The 20,724-nt window shown below is 44.5% G+C and overlaps 1 protein-coding gene and 1 long non-coding RNA gene across 4 annotated transcripts in view; one reads left to right on the top strand and one right to left on the bottom strand.

Annotated features, from left to right (window-relative positions):
* LIPC (lipase C, hepatic type) overlaps positions 1–20,724 on the top strand; it is a 186,824-nt gene that overhangs the window by 17,359 nt on the left and 148,741 nt on the right. For both annotated transcript variants that reach the window (XM_061431161.1, XM_061431160.1), the window contains exons 2-3: positions 4,654–4,751; positions 6,829–6,958. In XM_061431161.1, coding sequence (XP_061287145.1) covers positions 6,874–6,958 — 85 coding nt within the window. In that variant the 5' untranslated portion in view covers positions 4,654–4,751; positions 6,829–6,873. The remainder of the gene's footprint in view (positions 1–4,653; positions 4,752–6,828; positions 6,959–20,724) is intronic.
* Positions 1–20,724, bottom strand: part of LOC133256238 (uncharacterized) — a 148,069-nt gene that overhangs the window by 3,356 nt on the left and 123,989 nt on the right. The gene's annotated exons all lie outside the window — the stretch shown is intronic.

The raw sequence follows: 20,724 nt of genomic DNA, 5'->3' as shown, positions 1-20,724 counted from the left end.
AGTGGGTTGCCATTTCCTTCTCCAATGCATGAAAGTGAAAAGTGAAAGTGAAGACACTCAGTCGTGTCCGACTCTTAGTGACCCCATGGACTGCAGCCTACCAGGCTCCTCCGCCAATGGGATTTTCCAGGCAAGAGTCCCTTCCTTTATTACTGTTCAAATCTGCCTTTCAGAACTCAGGGAAGGTCATGGAGGCTGAAGTCTGTTTCCTACAAATAAGGAATGGGGGACGCAGAAAGTCTTCCATGCCCAGAAGCCCCACAGGGTCCTGCTCAGTTTCGATCCCTAATGGTACAAAAATGTCCATACAGATCAAGCTGGATCAATAAAAGCTTGAGCAGGTGTAACAGAGGTGGTCATTTTCCAATGACATGATCCTACAGATTTCATAAATTTAATCTTGGAAGTGGAATAATGCTGAAGAAAGAAAGTTCAGTGTGGGGCTAAGAAAGTCCAGGGATTAAGGGCTTGTGGTTGAGAAAAGTGATCCTGGATTCGGGTGGTCTTGATTTCCCTGCTGTCAGCCTTTCACTGATAAAGTATGGTTTTGTCCTAGTTCTTAACCTCTTAAATCTCAACTATGAAGTGAGGGAAATAATAGCACCAATCCAAAACTTACTGTTTTGATTATTTTTCCCTCTAATTCTACAAAGAGACTACCATTCTCAGGTATCCCAGTGTCTGATGATAAAAGCAAGAAAATCTGATTCAGAATAGAAAACCCTGCTTCTCTCATTAGAGATTTTTACCTGATACCATGGTTTCTCCCTCCTCTAGCTCTCTTTATCTATGTAAAATATTTTTCCTTCTGAATAACTTTCTTATCACCATTACACTAAAAGGAAAGTTACATTCAGGTCATTAATACCCATCCTCTTGAAATCTCCATTTCTTCAAGAAGCTCTTCAAATTAAAAGAAAGCAAATACTGAGCAACTTTTAGGGATCTAACTGTAAGATCATTATTATTTTAGACTGAGGCTTGCAAAACAAAGTAAGCGCTGGGCTCTACCACTATGCACAATGCTGATAACTCTCTGGAGGCTTCAGGCTCCATGGGATCTAGCCTGCTCCCCTTTTCAGCTCTTGGGAAGTGAAGGGTCTCCCATGGACTGCTGGGCTTTCTGGGGTGCTCTCCCAAGTATATGAATATTTATCTGCTTATAAATTATATAGCACTAATGTATTACATGAGCTTCCCTTGTGACTGAGTGATTAAGAATCTACCTGCCAATGCAGGAAACCCAGGCTCGATCCCTGGGTCAAGAAGATTCCCCTGGAGAAGGAGATGGCAATCCACTCCAGTATTCTTGTCTGGGAAATCCCATGGACAAAGAAGTCGAGGGCTACAGTCCATGGGGTCACAAAAAGTCGGACAGAACTTAGCAACTAAACAATAACAATATATTACATAGTGCTATATACAAATGATATAGTGTAAATATATAATAAGCATTATATTTACACAAACAAAATGTTCAAAGGTGATATGTTGGTCCATTTGACTGCTATAATAGAATACCATAGGCTGGGTGGTTTATAAAAAACAGAAATGTATTTCTCACAGCTTTGGAGGCTGGGAAGTCCAAGATCAAGGCACTAGCAGATGTGATGTCTGATGAGGGCCTCATAGATAGCCATATTTTCACACTGTAACCTCACACGGAGGAAGGCTCATGGGATCTGCCTGGCATGCCTTTCATGTGAGCGGTGATCCCATTCCTGAGGGCTCTGCCATCAAGACCATCACCTACCAAAGGTCCTGTATATCTACCATCACCCTGGGGCCAGGTTTCATGTACTAATTTGTGGGGGACAAAAGCATTCAGCCTATAATAAGTGATATGAGAAAAATTAGAAAGATCTATTACTTTCTTCTTCCTACCCAACAGATCTCTTAAGCACCACTCTGAGGCAATGGTTCTCAAACTTTGGGTGAGCAAGAACAATCTGAAGAACTTGTTTAAAATTAAGATGGTCCAGGCCCCAGCCCTGGATGTTCTTCTTTACTTTTTCATGGGAGGGGCCTGAAGTTTTTCCATTTCCTAAGCTCTCAGGCTAACTCTGATTCCAACCCTCAATCATATTTTGGAACCACTGATCCAGACCCTTCTGTTTTCCTCCCCTTTTAATTTTCTGCTAAAATTTTAATCCTGTGATCTTGCTGGTACCTACCTCCTGGACACCCTCATGACTGTTTAAAGAACACCCCATGTTCTTTATTAAAACAATAAAAATAACAATAGCTGCTATGTATTATTTCCTGCTTGGCAAAGACTGCCTAGGGTTTGAAAGTGAAAGTAAAGTCGCTCAGTCGTGTCCGACTCTTTGTGACCCCATGGACTGTAGCCTACCAGGCTCCTCTGTCCATGGGATTTCCCAGGCAAGAGTACTGGAGTGGATTGCATTTCCTTCTCCAGGGGATCTTCCCAACCCAGGGATCGAACCCAGGTCTCCCGCATTGTAGACAGACACTCTACCATCCAGGGAAGTCTAGCCACCAGGGAAGTCCTAGGGTTTACCTCTCCTTTAATCTGATCAAGTAAATATGCTTAGTCCCACTACACAGATGAAAAAATCGAAATCTTGGAATGCTAATGTCTTGCCCCAGGTTACCCAGTTAGTAAGCAATAGGCCAGGGACCTGAACCTAGATCTGTCTGATTCCAATGCCTTGACTGCTTCCCAAACAAGCCACTGTAATTTATTGAACCTCTACTATGAACTGAGGCTTCCCAGGTGGCTCAATAGTAAAAATCTGCCCGCCAAGGCAGGAGACAGTGGTTCAATCCCTGGGTCAAGAAGGTTCCCTGGAAAAGGAAATGGCAACCCACTCCAGTATTCTTGTCTGGGAAATCCCATGGAGAGAGGAGCCTGGCAGGTTACAGTCCCTGGGGTCACAAAGAGTCAGACACAGCTGAGCGGCTGAGCACACACACTACTATAAACTCAGCACTTGGCTGGGCACTTCACATATAAATCTCTAATACTCATGACATACCTGTGCTTGCAGAGGTGTGACTCTCAGTCCACAGATTCTGATGTAGAAGAAATAGCTTTGCTTTCTGTAACCCACCCGAATTGTAATTTCAAGCTCCTATTTTTCCAGCCCTCCTGGATTCTTTCTCACCCCAATCCCACCTACCACCAGTTCTAGGTCAGACACAATACCAAGGCCTGGAGTTGGGGTGAGCACCTGGTCCTATCCCATCAGTCCACACAGATGACCCCCATCCTCCCCATCTTCATGACCTGTTGTCACTGGTAGCTCACTGCTACTCCCAACCTATACCAGGCACAGGGGTATATTTTGCCCCCCAGCTGACAAACTCACACCATTTCCTCTTTGAGTTCTTACCACCTTCTGGAAGCAATGTACTGTCCCCTCTGCACCCTAGACAAATCTCCCTTTCCCCAATCTACTTACAAAGTCCAAGAGACTCTCTCTCTAGTGATAGGAAGGTAGGAATATTCTTTCTCCCTTCACATCCCTTTAAAACATTCTTAGCCTTTTGCTTGCCTTTGTTGCTTAGAATTCACTTAGGCTAGGTCCTAAGCTTTAGGACTAGACATGGAACAGACTGGTTCCAAATAGGAAAAGGAGTACGTCAAGGCTGTATATTGTCACCCGGCTTATTTAACTTATATGCAGAACACATCACGAGAAATGCTGGGCTGTATGAAGCACAAGCTGGAATCAAGATTGCCGGGAGAAATATCAATAACCTCAGATATGCAGATGACACCACCCTTATGGCAGAAAGTGAAGAAGAACTAAAGAGCCTCTTGATGAAAGTGAAAGAGGAGAGTGAAAAAGTTGGCTTAAAGTTCAACATTCAGGATACTAAGATCATGGCATCCGGTCCCATCACTTCATGGCAAATAGACGGGGAAACGGTGGAAACAGTGGCTGACTTTATTTTGGGGGGCTCCAAAATCACTTCAGATGGTGACTGCAGCCATGAAATTAAAAGACCCTTGCTCCTTGGAAGAAAAACTATGATAAACCTAGACAGCCTATTAAAAAGCAGAGACATTACTTTGTCAGCAAAGGTCCATCTAGTCAAAGCTATGGTTTTTCCAGTAGTCATGTATGTATGTGAGAATTGGACTATAAAGAAAGCTGAGCACCAAAGAATTGATGCTTTTGAACTGTGGTGTTGGAGAAGACTCTTGAAAGTCCCTTGGACTGCAAGGAGATCCAACCAGTCCATCCTAAAAGAGATCAGTCCTGGGTGTTCATTGGAAGGATTGATGTTGAAGCTGAAACTCCAACACTTTGGCCACTTGATGTGAAGAGCTGACTCATTGGAAAAGACCCTAATGCTGGGAAATATTGAGGGCGGGAGGAGAAGGGGACGACAGAGGATGAGATGATGGGATGGCATCACCAACTCAATGGACATGAGTTTGGCTAAACTCTGGGAGTTGGTGATGGACAGGGAGGCCTGGTGTGCTACGGTTCATGGGGTCACAAATAGTCAGACACAACTGAGCTACTGAACTGAACTGAAGCTTTAGGAAGACTAAGATTATAGACTTCTGTCTACTTTACTCTTCTTAGGTGAGAGGGAGGGTGTGAGGGAGAGTTTGGAAGAAATATATTATTGATATCTCAAAATATTATCTCTGGCTCATGTTCTCTTATTTTACAGACGAAGAGATGGAACTCAAGAAGGTTAAGTAACACTGTGCACAGCTAGTTGGTAGAAGACCCAGGATCTTGGAGGCACGTGGATTCACCAGTGTCTTGGTAAGTTAATCTGCAGAGTGAGGTCGGGAGTGGAGTTGGTTCCTAGCAGTACCCAGAAGACAAGAGATGAGGTGGGCCTAGGGGAGAGGAGCCAAGGAGATAGTCAGCTGTTCTAGGTTCCAGCTTTCTGGGAAATTAGTAAAGTGGAACCTTCAGATTCTGCTTAACAGTGCAGGTAGGACGGAGCCAGCCAAAAAGCCAGCACAGAAGCCTCTGCTCAGGAATCATGCATCCAACTAGAAGGTCTCCATGCCATAGACCTCCAGAAGGAAGTGCAGCCACCAGACAGCACAGTCTTAAGCTTTGCCCTGGGGTCAGTCTGTCCAAACTAATAGGACCAAATGAAAGTCCTGCTCAGTTTGTTTCATCCAGGCAGTGATCATCAAGTTAGCTAAATACCTACCCAACATTTCAACTTGGATGTCTAAGAGGCATCTCAGACTCCACCTAGCCAAAACTGAATTTTTTATCTTCTACCACCAACTCTGCTCCACTCACAGCCTTTCCCATCTCAGCTAATATCAACACCACTGTTCCACCAGCTCAGACCAAAACCCTTGAAGTCATCTTCAACTCTTCTTTCTCTTCACCCCAGTAGTCAGGAAATCCTGTTGCATCTACCTTCAAAACACATCTACCATCCGTCCATCACTCCCCAATTCCACTTTGACCATGCTGAACTAAGGCGCCATCACTCTCGCTGGATCACTGTAATAGCCTCCTAGCAGATCTCACCACTTGCATCCTAGTTTGCTAGTAATCTGTTCCTAGTCTTATAAACTAGAATGATCTTTTACAAATATTATACAAATTATATCACTCTTCTGCTCAGAGTGAGTCCCCATGTCTCACAGTATAAAAGCCAAAGTCCTTTTAATGATGTTTCCCTAGTCACCGGCCTCCTTGCTGTTCCTGGAACATTCCAGGCATGCTCCTACTTCAGGGCCCTTGCACTGGCTGCACTGGCTATTCTAACTACCTGACGCTCTCCTCCTCAACATGTCCACAGGGGCAACTCCCTCAAAATCTTGCTCAGAACTCAACTTTCCAACAAGGCTCACCCTAACCATTCTATTTAAAATCACTACCTTCCCCAGCCCCCTTAACTCAGCCATACTTTTCCTTCTCCTGTCACTCAGATCGTATTCTACCAATCTACATAAATCTCTTATGTATTATATCTATTGTCTCTTATCTGACTTCTCCCATCTCCAATGGTATATAAATACCACAAGGACTGGAATCTTGGTCTGTTTTGTTCACTTGTTTATCCCAAGTACTAGAACAGTGCCTGGCATTGATAGGTATTTTTTTTAAAGTTGAAAAAAGTGAATAAAGTTTACCAAGGAATATTACACGAGAATCACATGGTAGCATTTCCCCTGTCTGGTTTCACCAAGTGGCTTTACTTCCTAGTCCTCTACACTGTTAGAGCATCCATTAATACAAAGGAGGAAAGAGTGTGCTTACTCATTTTTCAAAGCAGCCCCCAGCAAAAGCATCCAGTTCTGCATCTTTGCTTCTTTACCAACTCCTTTTTACACTGACATTAGAGGTTTTCTGCCCCTTTCAGTTATAGAAATTTTGCCCATCACTCTTTAACCACAGGACCAGTAGTTTCGCTAAACTCAACAGAAAACAGACCCCATGGGGGCTCTCCTCATAGCAGAGTCCTTTCCTTTCTCTTTGAGTTTAGTCTGCATTTGAAATACCACTGCCTGTATCCCCTTTGCAGTGCTGTCAGAGAGAGACTTAGGCAACTCTGTGGAAGCCACCTATCCCTGACCTTTGACAGAATTTCCAAACATATTAACTTCAAACCGATGCATTTAGAACTGTGACCTTGGCCCTGGAAGGCAAGAATACATGACAAGATATTTTATTTTCAAAATGTACCAGGATAAAAAATACTTCTGTAAATCAACCTTATTCTCTTTTTTTGTATGAGGCAGATTTAGATTTGGGGGTTGGGTGTAGGAAGAAAAGAGTCTGAACACTAGAGAACATGTTTAAAAGGTTAATTATTAATGGACAGTCTTCCCTAACAAAGTATCAATAGGCAATCTGGTCTCTTTAGCTTCAGAAATTAGCAAGAGGACCTCGGACCCCAGGTGAAACAGAAATGGAAAATCCCCTGTGTGTCTCTATCTTCTTGTTTTACTGCATCTTGATCCAATCAAGTGCCCATGGACAAAGCCTGGGACCAGGTAAGAGCCTGCCTTTTCTCCAGAGATGGGCATGGACTTTCTTCTTTAAATGGACGTTGCAGTGAATCCAAGCCTTTTGACTATGTCAGATAGAGTTTGCTTCACAGTGTATTAGGTGATTCTATGATCGGCATCACAGGTCATAGGGACGTGTAGCTGTAGGTGTTTCCTAAAATTCTGAAATTTAAATTTTAGGAAACCGCTCTAGGTAGAAGTCTTCTCAAAGCGATGAAGTGTCTCTCATATCTGATTAAGAAATAGTCAGGCTAAGACTTCTTTGGTGGCAAATAATCTGAAAGAGTCTCAGATCTTCCTGAGAGTTAATTTGGTGTCTAATTTGCAGTTGAAGAGAACAGCTTGTAATGAAACCTTCTATCTTGCTGAGGTTGTCTAATTGCTGGCTTTCTCAGAAGAGAGGAATTTATAGAATCTTCTTTCCAGTCAGGTTGAACATGGAGCTATCATTGCACATTTTCTAAACCTCACTTTTTCTGCCAAAGTTTTACTCTGAGACTAAGCAGTCACACCTGTTTGTTCTGGAAATTCATAGGTTGATGGTCAAGGTGATCCAAATACTTGATTAGGCAGGTGGATCACAGGTTCCTGGCTAAAGAGTGCATTGGATCAATAAATGATGGATCTGAAGTGAACTGAACACTTTGGCCAAATGAGACAGGGCTTTGGGACTTTATTTTTGTGTTGGTTACTGGTTTTTCTTTCCTCTAAGACTCTGCTTGGAGAGAGCTCCAAACCCAAAGACATACCTGAAAACTCCAGAACATTTTTTTTCTCCTTTAAGAAAAAAAAGGCTATTCTTTGTATTTAATTATTATTTTGTATATTAGGTCAGTTAACAACTTATTAGCAGTAGTAATTATTACCATTCATTGAGCATTTTATATGTCAACTACCAGGTTAGTTATTTGGCATACATCGTCTCACTTACAAAACTGAGTCCAAAAATATTAATAATAACTTAGAGCCGTGCAGGCAGAATTGTTCATGATTTTTCCTCCCTGTGTTCACAAGGATATTGGTGAAGGGCCTTTCCTGCCCCTTGGCCCAGAATGTTTTTCTTATCAAAGCATAATATATATCTCAAAAAATACCTATATCATAAAGTGCTCAATGAATTTTCACAACCTAAGCCAGCATCCCAGAAGCCTCCCTTGCACACGCATCCCTGGAACCTTAACACAGATTATTTTGACTTTCTGGAGCTTTTTGGTCATGGTTGCATATAATATGTGCTCTTTTTGTTCCGGGCTTCTTTCACTCAACATTATGTTGGTGAGCCATCCGTGCAGTTGCATGTGGTATGACACATTCACTCGGGTCACTGTAGCATCCTGCTGTATGAATATACCGCCTTTGGTTTATTTGTTCTGCTTCTGATCGGACCAGATGTTTCAGTAGAGACTTGGGGGTTGGACGCCATTAGAGTCAAGGCTAAGGATGCAAGGCAGGACAGCCTCCCCCCGGGTTGCTGGGTATTAGCCACATTTCCCTCAGCAAAACCTGTGCTGGTCAGCTACTGCTTCCCCAGGGTCCCGGCGTGCCAAACGCTGAGGGAAGTTTCCATTAGCAGGAAGGTTCTTCAGAGAAAAGGATCAGAGACAGGAAGCCTTTTGTTTCCTTGAGAGCAGAACATCTTGGCAGAATTTTTTTCTGCAGGGAGTGAGTCAGATCTGTGTGCACTAGGCTGGTGTGACGTCTTTCTCTTCTTGGGGCACTGCAGGCAAGCAGGCACCCCACAACGGAGCCCTAGAAGGTTGAGTATCTATGCCTTGTAGGATAGTTTCCAAACTGCCCCCCAGGTGATGTTTTTGGCTGTCAGAACCACGGAGACAGTGCTATTGGCAAGTAGGGCTTAGAAGCCAGGGATGTTGCTAATCATGCTACAGTGGACAGGACAGCCCCCATGGCAATGAATTATTCAGGACCAAGTTTCGATATACCAGGAAGAACTCCCGTGGGATCCTTCCTCCTTAACCCCAGACCTCCCAGCTTACTTCTTCTTCTTCTTATTGATGGCATTGCTAATGGACCCACTAATGTCTTGTACACCCAGTGTATGCCAGACACTGCACAAATATTTCACCCCACCTTCCCCTTGTGGTGGAGTCAGACAGCAGAAAAACAACTTGCCGGAGATCCCACAAGAGGAGCAAGAGGTCCCTAGACTGGATCTGTCTGCTTAACGCTATAGGCTTCTGGCCACTGTGCTCTCACCTCATGGTTTAGCAGCCATAGATCCCTAGAAATCCATTCTGCTCAGTTCCTCTCCCAGGAGAGGAATATTGGGTAATTCCTGTCCACCAACACCAAGGGAAAGAAGATACAGTGAGCATCCCGAAGACCCTAGGACACAGAGCCTCCATTACCCTCATCCCCAGACCCCACTCCTGAGGCCAACACTGCTTAAATGGTAGCCAGTGCTCCTAGACCGTGGCAGCCTCCACCGCCCAGTGATATCCACCAGCACTGCCTCAGGAGCCTGGCCCCTCCCTGCAATTCCCACTGCAGCCTGCACATCCCATCCATCAGTCCCTCACTCATTTAACAAGTGTACATAGGCATCTGCCATATTGAAGACAGTGCTGTAGTACAGCAATTCTCAACTTCCCAAAAGGTCCCATTACACTCTCAACAATTAGTCACAATTCCAAAGAGATCTCTTTTATGTGAAACACAGCTATCAGTATTTACCATATTAGAGACTAAAATGGAGAATACTTTTTAATGTTTTGAATAACAACAAACTCATCCCATTTAGCATATGAAACACGATACTGTGAGGAATATCTGGTATTTGCCAAAGAACAACGAAAAATGAGTCAGAAGAGTGACACTGGGTCACAAAGAAATTTTGCTACTTTTTTCATGTTTGGCTTGATAGAAAAGGCTGGGCTTTTTTCATCTGTTTCTGTATTGAATTTGTTGTGAAATGTTACTTTGTCTGGACTACACAAAGAAAACTGGCCTCACGTATAGAGAAAGGGAGTTCAACCTTAGAGGTCCCGCCAAGGCCCTCACTCAGAACTGCTTTGTTTGTGCAGCAGACACTGTACAACGTGGACTGCACAGCCACCCCTGCTCCCCACAAGCTTGCTGACGAATCAGGTGGACCTTCCTGAGGAAGACAGGAGCTGCCTGCACTGCCAGAGGGCAATAAGGGGGCCATCATCCATAGAGAATGTGACAGTAATAAAAACTTCTTCTCATCATCATGATTCTAAATAATGCCGGTGGTAAAAATTAACACCCCCTCCAAAATAGTTCTTTTGGTCAGAGTTGTAAACAACTGCTATGGTTACTATTGGGTTTTCTTAATGTATACAAAAACTTCAAATGATCACAGTTCTATATCACTTCTCCTTGAATATATGTTCTCTGCTAATGTCAATTTAGAGACCTCCCGGTTACATAGTTGATCCCTGATGATCATTGACCACGACGTATGCTCATTACAACTAATTGTTCAGTAACCTCCCAACTTTGTCATCTTACGTCCCAAATTCCATGGTATTTATTGCTTGTTCTTGCCTTTAAATAGAAATGGTAGGTTTAAAATTAAAAATGATATCATACTAATTACAAAAACAAAGAAATAGAATCTGACTTCAATTCTGTTATCCTGTGTGACCACTTAGACTTTTGGGTTTAAAACGTAAAACAGGTTTTACAGTGAACTGTGAGGTGTAATATTTTGTTTGGGAAGTAAAAATTTGGGTTCTTCCAGGAAATATCTGTAATGGATTTGTGCATCTTTAAAGTGGAAATGTATTTTTTTTTAATTGTTGTTTTAAAACTAAATAACAAGTCAAGAAAATAGTGATTATTACTGATTTTTGCATGCATATAACTGAAAATAGTTCTTATAGAACAAATGGTATTAAAATGATCCGTTCTGGGTTTCACATATATAAGGTATAACATAGTCTAATAAAGGAGATAAGATGTATATATAAAATTTTTTTCAATTGGATCATAAAATGTGATGAGTACCACTGGAGAGGAGTACAAAGGGGTGAGTGTTTGTGTCCCCCACAAAATTCATATGTTGAGATCCTAACCCCCAACAGGATGGCATCTTAGGGGGTAGGGACTTTGGGAGGTGATTCAGTCGTGAGGGTGGAGCCCTTGTAAATGGGCTCCTTCTAAAAGAGACCTCAGAGAACCCACTGGCTCTCTACCATATGAGGAAACCTGGAAAAGGGTTTTTACCAGAACCCCAACATGCTGGAACCCTGATCTCAGACTTCTGGTCTCCAGAAATGTGAGAAATAAGTTTCTATTGGTTACAAGCCACCCACTCTATGGTAATTTGTTACAACAGCCTGAATTAACTAAGTCAAGGCACAGGTAGCGATGAAGCAGCGCTCACTTCCAAGTACAGGTAGACGAAAGGCTTCTGGGAGGAGTCATCGTGTGAGCAGAGTCTTGCAGGATAGAATCTGGACAAACAAGGAGGAGGCTTTCCTTGTGCATAAGCAAAGGCACAGAGACAATAAAGCATACATGTTTTCCAAGCCCAAACATCTTCCAAAAACAGGCCTTCTGGGAAGGAGAAAAAAACTATAGGAAGGAGTTGACAGCAGCAGTGCATCACAACTGTCAAAAACTAGAAACAATTTGAATGCCCAACAATAAACCATCAAGGAGGGAGCAGCCAGCTATTACTAAGTCCTCCTTTAAACAAGCATTGTGTTGAATACCTACTACTGGAAGTGCCAGGAAATTTGTGGAGCAGTAATGATGGGAATCTGAAATAAAAGCCTTACTGCTAACACTTAGGCACTTACAGTGGCACATTATCAAAGAGATCGGTGACCTCCAAAAGGTTACATAACAATTGGTCTTGTAGCTTTTAAAAACAAGTATGAGGAAATTTTATATGCGATAAAGTGGGGGAGAAAACAGGACTAAATAAATTATATATTGAATCACAACTACGATAAAAAAAATTCTTATACTTGTATATCACTAGGGATTAAAAGTGTATGTAAAGATCGATAAAGACTTTTAAGGCCATGGAATCTGTATGCGTGTGTGTTTTAAGTATTTATACGTAAAAGAAAAAAATTGAAAAACAACCTGATTAGCAGCAATTAGATCTGTCCTGGATTTGCTGTCCCTCGAGAGACCACGTCCACCCATCCCCACAAGCTCGAGAAGCCCAGAATTACATCCCCAGTGGGGCCTGCAAACTCCTAACAGGCCTCCACAACTGCAGGAGAGGTCATTCACGAGTAACATCCGAGGTGGGATCCAGAGATGGAAGTCACCCAGGCGAGTGCATGAAAAGTAGAATCAGCAGAAAGTCAGTCCATAGAACTCTTGTGAAATCTTGCCTGCCGTCTGCGAGAGCCCCTCCCACCACACTGCCAGACTTCCTGCCCTGTGGCTGAGCCAGTCTGGAGCCCTCCTGAGGGCATGGTACCCAGAGAGGAGAAGTTTGGGTAGACAGGACCACAAGCCATCTCCTACCCTGCTCGCCTTTCACAAGGGGCTCAGGACTTGAAGCCACATTTAATTCTGGGCCAGGTGAACAAGATTCCCACCACTGCCCTATTTTCCATACCAGCTGCCACACTGCTATGAGGCATGCTGTGTCCCTGCAGATGATTCAGCAGGGGGAGGGGAAGGAGAAGCAGGGCTGGGGCAGAGGCTTGCCCGATTTTAGGCCTGGTGCACAAGACACGGCTGAGCAGTTCCACTTACATTCTCCAAGGGCACGTGACCACCTTGACCTCAGCCTGGGGTGTCTCTGACATCCCTCAGGTCCACGTAGGACATGAGGCACAGCATTTCTCATAGCTGTACGCTGGTTCTTAGAAGAGTGTTCGTTTTAGAGTGAGGCTCTGTCAGCCAGGGATTGCAGTCCAGCCCACTAGGGCAGGGGGCTGGCCAGGAGCAAGTAAAACATCTGAACCCCTGCCAGACATGCTGAGGATCCTGGCCAGACTCTAGCCCCAGGGTCAGAGCCCAGCTAGTCCTGCAGAGAGTGGGGTGTCTCTGTTAAGGTAGACAGCAGGTGCCCCAGCTGCTGACACTCAGGCACTTGGCTTAGGACCTGGATTCAGGTCCGGGGGCAGCCGTACTTCTCAAGAGAAGGTATCATTCTTGGATGCTGCCACAAGGTAGCGTGGCGACGTCTTGGCAGCCTCAGGGTTTCAGGAAAGGATTTAGGTAAGAGAAAACCTGTGTTTCTGGATACCTCTGGAAAACTCAAGGCTACTGACTGACGTCGCTTTCCTCTCTGCTTATGACTATTTCCAGAAACACTCATAGTTTCGATGTTTCTGCGGGATCTGGGGGGAGGGGGGAGGAAGTACAGAGAAGGGGAGGCCTCCTTGTCTGCCCCAGCACTTTCTCCTCCATGTGTGCCAGTTCACCTTCAGGTCCTGGCGAGGTACGCTTTGGCACAGCTTTTAGAAAACGTATTGTGGAACTACTAAAAATAGTTCTTATAACCAGCGGTCCCCAACCTTTTATGTCACCAGGGACCAGCTTCGTGGAAGACAGCTTTTCACGGACTGGGGTGGGAGGAGATGGTTTCGGGATGATTCAAGCATAGACATTTATTGCACACTGTTCTAATCTAATGTCGCCGCTGATCAGACAGGAGGTACCAGTCTGCGGCCCAGAGGTTGAGGACCCCTGCTTATGATGATACAGAAGTGGCACACTGAATATTTTCATTCCAAGACTAAGTGGGACAAAAGTACCATACCTAATTGTGTGTGTCTTCTGATTACAATTCCATGGAAACACGTGTATTTGAGGAAAACAAATTACTAAAGAAAAGGAACAAACATGTTCACACTTCAGTTGAGTTTACACCTAAATTTCTGTCTTCCAAATTTTATGTAATGTTGTAGTTTGTATCTACTATTTTGCTTGAATTATTTGAATAATTTAAAAATTTATATCAAAATGATAAAGCAAAGTGATTTGACTAGTCAGACGCAAACTTTAGTGTGCACTAGAAGTCTATTAAAATATGATTTTATTAAATCTCATTTATTTATAAAATAAATGAATTCTGTTAAATTTGTTGGCAAGTTCCTGACTCAGTGAGCCTGGGGTGGATCCAGGAATTTGCATTTCTAAAGGTCCCAGGTGTTGCTTCAGGTCTGGGGACTACACATTGAGAACCACTGAAAAACAAAAATAGACAGTTAATGGCAAAACAGTAACTTGACTTGAACCCAGGTCTCCTGACTTCCTGGCTTAAAGTTCTTCCCTCAGAAACAATGCAAACCCTGGGGCAAAACTGGTTTTCATTTCTCAGTATCCTGCGGCGGGTAAATGGAGGGTTATCAGTGTTCATGATCCCGAATATTGACCTTCCTCAAGGGAGAGTATGAGTGTTAGCTGCTCAGCTGTGTCTAACTCTTTGTGACCTCATGGACTGTGGCCTGCCAGGCTCCTCTCTCCATGGAATTCTCCCGGCAAGAATACTGGAGTGGATACCCATTCCCTTCTCCAGGGAATCTTCCCGATCCAGGGATGGAACCCCAGTCTCCCGCCTTCTGGGCAGATTCTTTATCATCTGAGCCACCAGGGAAGCCCAAGAGTAGCCATATTCCAAATAATATAAAACCATTAAATATTCGTGACAATTTAGTCCTCCAGAATAAAATATCATCATGCTGAAAAGGCAGTGGTTCTTAATTGAAAAAAGAAATTCCCAAGTTGAGATTTAGTTGTAATTGGTAGAAAAATACTAGTAGCAATAATGAATTAACCATACATAGTAAAGCATGCCTTGGCAGGCCTGAAAATAGGATCAAGAAAATTCTTTTCCTATGAGCTGGGCATTACCATGAGTTGGGCAGAGTCTGTGATAATCCTAGTTGACTAGGACTGGCCTTTCCGTGACTGCGAAAAACTTTCCAGTGACAAATGTTCCAGCCTCCTTGTCCCAAGAGAGACCAAAAGAGTGAAAACAACATACTTCTTCTGAAATATAGCAAGATCAACAACAAACTACAGCATTTATTAACCCCCTACTGTGTACCAGGCCCCATGGTCTGTATAAAAAGGTGTTCCTGAGGATACAAAAATGAAAAAGCACACTTCCATTCATCAAGGAGCTTCCCAGCTGATGAAATCTGAAGTCCCCTACAACTGTGTGTATTAGAGATTGGAAGAGGTATAATTTCAACATGGTGTGATAAGTGCACAATTAGATAGGAAACATCACAAGGCAGGAAAGGTTAGCAGAGGAGGCTTTATAGAGGAAGTGATATTTGAGTTGAGCCTTGAAGGAGAAGTAGAAGGATATAGCAAGCAGAAGGAAAAGCATTAGCCAGTCTTGGAGACTTGAAAACATAAAATGAAATTGGGGATCCCTGAGATGTTTGCTGGGCTTCCCCGGTGGCTCAGAGGTAAAGAATCCGCCTGTAATGGCAGGAGATGCAGGTTCAATCCTTGGGTCAGGAAGATCCCCTGGAGAAGGGCATGACAACCCACTCCAGTATTCTTGCCTGGAGAATCCCATGGACAGAGGAGCCTGGCGGGCTACAGTCTATAGGGTCATAAAGAGTCCAGCACAACTGAAGTGACTAAAGTGACTGAGCATACACACATTCTTAAATATAAATTGAGTACGTGCACACAGACAGTTGCTATAGCTCAGGGTAGGGCACAAATGAAGTGGTCGGAGGTGAGGGCCTCAGAGGGCACGCTAATGAGTTTGGCCCTCGCTCTGGAGGCAGTGGGGCTGCCACTGAAGTTGGTATTTGGAAAGGGGAGGGACTCGGTCACTGGCTGCCTTTCCTGCTGGGTGGATGGCTCTGTTTCACAGCCTGGCTAAAATTCTAGCCACTCGCTGATGGAAAGCCATGTTATCAGCAGGAAAAGACAGGGGTGGGGCTCAGAAGTTACAGGCTCTGCAACCTCACCTGACTGAGGCCGACCTACACTCAGACTTACCCATGGGCAAGTCTGTCTGAAGTTTACATGTTAATTGCTATTCCTAAGCACTAAATGGTAGGAGAGATTTACACCAATGAAACCGAGGCGGGTACACATCATAGAACCTTGAATAGGAACCTACAATTTAAAAAGTATAATACCTTCTTCTGAGTCTCAAAAGAGAACCATCTGCAAATTCCACATCACACTAGTTTTTAGACCTATAGCAATTTCAACGTTAAAAATTCACTCCTGGGACTTCCCTTGTGATCCAATGGCTAAGACTCCACACTCCCAACTCAGGAGACCCAGGTTCAATCCCCGGTCAGCAAACTAGATCCCACAAGCCTCAACTAAGACCCAGTGCAGCCAAATAAATAAGGAAATACTCATTAAAAAAAAATCTTCTTCCTACCTACATGGTATCACTTGATTCACACAATATCCTGGGCAGGTATCATTATGCCCATTTTACAGATGTAAAGATTCACCAGCCAAAGGCTACAGGGAACACACTTGGAATCAGATTAAAGTTAGGATTATCTGGTTTACTGCAGCTAGGGAAGACATACTCCAGAAAACTCGAGAGCATCCCTACATGAGGAGTTGAGAGGGGCTTCTTAGAAAATCTGGGCTTGTGCTGGGTGAGACTACAGAAAGGCTGGGGAAGCTGGGGAATTCCAGAAGGCAGCTGTGCTCACCACTGCACCACCAGTGCGGCACGGTAGTAGCCGTTCTCAGTGGGACTCTGTCCAAAGGGGAGGGGATCATTCAGCTATCCGGTATCTTAATCTAATTAATTGTTGTGAAATCATTAGTGCTTAATTTAAGTAACAACGTTCCAGCAGGCGAGGCTAAAACTGGCATTGCTACAGGAGCAGCAGTCCCTCCTTGTTAGCTAGAAGCAGGCACTGTCTGGTCACGTTTTTGGAGTCCGAGTGGCCTCCTTTCTGTCCTGCTGCAAACACAGATGCAGAGGGTTTTTGTAGCATGTTGCTTCTGTGTTGAGGGCACTGTCTATGTTCAGTTGGGAATATCATGGTCTGGCTGCCAGCAAGGCTCGTTTTTGTTGCTGTTGTGTTTGTTTTCTTTTCTCACTTACCCAGTAACCCAGGTAATGTCATTGACATCTCTTGATACCTCTGCCCTAGCCAAACAGCCTTGGGTGGCTGCCTCCACCTCCTGAGCCCACAATCTCTCACCAGTGTTGGCCCTTCCAGCACTGACAGCCTGAGTGTCACCAGGGCTCATCAAGAGCCATCGTGGTGTCCTGAGACCTTCAACACCTACCTTATCAGCTGTCAGCTATTTAACCATTAACGAGAGAAAGAAATATGAACACAAAGTTCTACCCACTTTAAACATGAAACACTGACCCTGCCTTAACCCTAGTGCAACGCAGTTGCCTTGAGCCATTCAAAGATTCCCAAACACCAGGGGGACGAAGGTGCAGTTCTGTAAGAGCAAGCCAAGCAGTAAATAACCATTAGACCTTTCCTTTCCCAAGGCTGTTTTATACTGGTCCAGACATGCATTTGTTTTTGGTTTGAGTAACAACAATAAAAAATATACATTTGATGTTTACATTGTTTTGAGTAGAAACGAGGTGTATGAAATAATGTACTTAGTTGCTCAGTCATGAAAGACTCTTTGCAACCCTATGGACCACACCCTTCCAGGATCCTCTGTCCATGGGATTCTCCAGGCAAAAATACTGGACTGGGTTGCCATTCCCTTCTCCAGGGGATCTTCCTGACTCAGGGATCGAACCCTGGTCTCCTACATTGCAGGCAGATTTCTTTATCTCTGAGCCACCAGGTAAAGCCTCTCCAGGCAAGAATACTAGAGTGAGTTGCCATTTCCTTCTCCAACGCATGAAAGTCAAGTCGCTCAGTCATGTCCAACTCTTAGCGACCCCACGGACTGCAGCCTACCATGCTCCTCCATCCATGGGATTCTCCAGGCAAGAGTACTGGAATGGGTTGCCATTGCCTTCTCCGATATGAAATAATAGTAACTACTAATTTTGAGAACTTTTAAATGTGCCAAATGCTTTGTCTATTTGTTTTCCTTTATCCATGCAACCTTCCTGGAGATAAGTATCACTGTCACTACTTTACAGGGGAAACTGTGGTTTAGGGGGACGAAGCAGCAAGCGCAGCTTCAGGATCCCTGGGATTCTCACTGGTGCTTATTTCTGGTGATGCTGGCTCCCTTCAGAGCCCACAGGGGTACATTTGCTTTCAGAGGTTTCCCACTTTGATACTCTGAGCCTCTCTGGGCCTGGCCCCTTCTAACTAGAAGTTTGCACTCATCTTACCCATTGTGAGTGATGTCTACCTCTCAAAGGCCCAGGAGAAAATCAACCCCTGGACAAAGTCCTGGTCCTCTTGTGTCTCAGCTTCCATCACAGCCACTGGTTCCCCAAAGTCAAGCTCAGAAACAAGGGGTAAGCCCAAATCCAGGCAGACAAAAAAAAAAGAAGAGGCCTCATGACATCAAGCCTGAAAATTCTGGGCCCATTTAAGGCAACCAAAGATGCTGTGAAAAGGTTAAAATATTTTTTTCTTCACCCAAGAATGCTCTAGGAACAGAGTTATTTTCACAAGCTGAGCCAGACCCTCCACAGAGAGCTTGGTGACATCAGCAAAACAGCACCTGAGAAGCCTCCTTTTGTGAGGTCTTGCCACTGTTCCATGACAAGGTCCTCTTGGCATGTTGTTGCCATGGCCTGGCCACCTCCTTCAGCCACACAGAGGGGCTCCTGTCCCTGAGATTTATGATCACAATAAGTGATCTCAAAGTGAAACCATGTAACTCACATTTGGACTTGAACTCAGCCTCACACCTGGTCTCAGGAATTAATGAAACTCGGGTTCTTGATGTCTCATCACAGAAAGAATTCTGTGACAAAGTGATAGATAAGAAGTTGATTTATTTGAAGAGAAACACACTCCACAGAGTTTTGACTGTCTCAGAAAATGAGAGCAGCCTTGGAATATGGCATGTTTAGTTTTTACAGGCTGAGTTTCATAGGCTAATGAGTGGGAGGAGTATTCCAACTATTAATATTTCAGGGAAGGGGCAAGGATTCGAGGAATCGGGCCACCACCCACATTTTGACCTTTGATGACTGGCCTCAGAACTGTCAGGGCAATGGTGAGTATGCCACTTAGCTTGCAGATGTGTTTCAGTGATCATATTTTTGTTGTTCACTTGGTAAGTTGTGTCTGACACTTTGCCACCCCATGGACTGCAGCACTCCAGGCTGCCCCGTCCTTCACTGTCTCCTGGAGTTTGCTCAAACTCATGTCCATTGAGTCGGTGATGCCATCCAACCATCTCATCCTCTGTCATCCGCTTCTCCTCCTGCCTTCAATCTTTCCCAGCATCAGCGTCTTTTCCAGTGAGTTGGCTCTTCACATCAGGTGGCCAAAGTACTGGAGCTTCAGCTTCAACATCAGTCCTTTCAATGAACATTCAGTGTTTATTTCCTTTAGGATTGACAGGTTGGATCTCCTTGCTGTCCAAGGGACTCTCAAGAGTCTTTTCCAGCACCACAGTTTGAAAGCATCAATTCTTTGGCACTCAGCCTTCTTTATGGTTCAACTCTCACATCTGTACAAGACTACTGAGAAAACCATAGCTCTGACTATACAGACCTTTGTTGGCAAAGTGATGTCTCTGTTCATATGCTGTCTAGGTTTGTTATAGCTTTTTTTCCAAGGAGCAAGCATCTTAATTTCACTGGTGCACTCACCATCCACAGTGATTTTGGAGTCCAAGAAAACACTGAGACTCAAACTCTAGTGAAAGTTAACTTGTCCACCATCTTGGACCTATTTTGTTCTAAGCAGTTTATGTCCTGTCCTGGGGCTGTCATTCTTTTAAAGTGTGTACCCTGCCTCCTTCCCTCCTGTTTCAAAAGCAGGAAGAGCTGGAGAGAAGACCCAGAAGGGAGGGTGGGGCTCCACCTATCCACTCACCCCTGGAGACATCCAGATGATCAATCCAAGCAGTGAAGTCCACCCGTGGTCCCTGGGCCTGTATCTACTCACAGATGTACCCACACCCCAGCTCTGTGCGGGTCTCGTGTTAGGACTCTACCACCCCCAAAATTCATCAGTATGTTCCTTTGCCATAACACAAGACCACAGACTGGTGGTTCAAACAACAGAAATTTATTTTCTTGTGGTCCTGGATGTTAGAAGTCAGAGGTCAAGGTATCAGCAGGGCTAGTTTCTCCTGAGGCATCTTTTGGCTTGCAGATGGTGGTCAGGCATGGGGAACCCTGGGGCTATCATTGTTCTGTTTGAGCTTCAGCAATTCCCGGGGGGTGGTGGCACTTCAGGGATAGAAAAAGAAGCTTATAAATATACCTGAGACTGAAAATTAAGTGTAAGTCTATACCCTCCAAACCAGGCCCAAACAGGGGGCTTTTGCTACTGGTGGTGCAGAAAGCTATGGCTAGCTGAGGTGTACAGGAGCCAGCTGGCAGCTTGTGGGGAGGGGGCTCGGCCCTTTCCAACAGCATGATTAAGAGTTTCTGGCAACAGGAGCAATAACTGGCTGGAGACCAAGAAGGAGCCGTTTATCTGGCTCCTGGTGGGGGTGAGTGATAAAACTCACCCTCCGGCTCGGTCGTCATGACTGAGGCAGGGTCATCCTCAAGGGAGGTGCTCTCTGTGAGACCCCTGGCCTCTCTCTGGCTTGGGGAGGTGATTTTCCCCACACAGGCAAGCTGTCCCCAGCCAGGCCACTGCCTAGACTCACACTGGCCTCAGTCAGAGATGGCTGCCATCCTCTCCAGGTGTCTGCTTTCTCCCTTCAGGCCCCACAGA

The sequence above is a fragment of the Bos javanicus genome, chromosome 10 (assembly GCF_032452875.1).
Source record: "Bos javanicus breed banteng chromosome 10, ARS-OSU_banteng_1.0, whole genome shotgun sequence".
In the NCBI taxonomy this organism is placed as follows: domain Eukaryota; kingdom Metazoa; phylum Chordata; class Mammalia; order Artiodactyla; family Bovidae; genus Bos; species Bos javanicus.
This window is presented reverse-complemented; position numbering and strand designations above follow the sequence as displayed.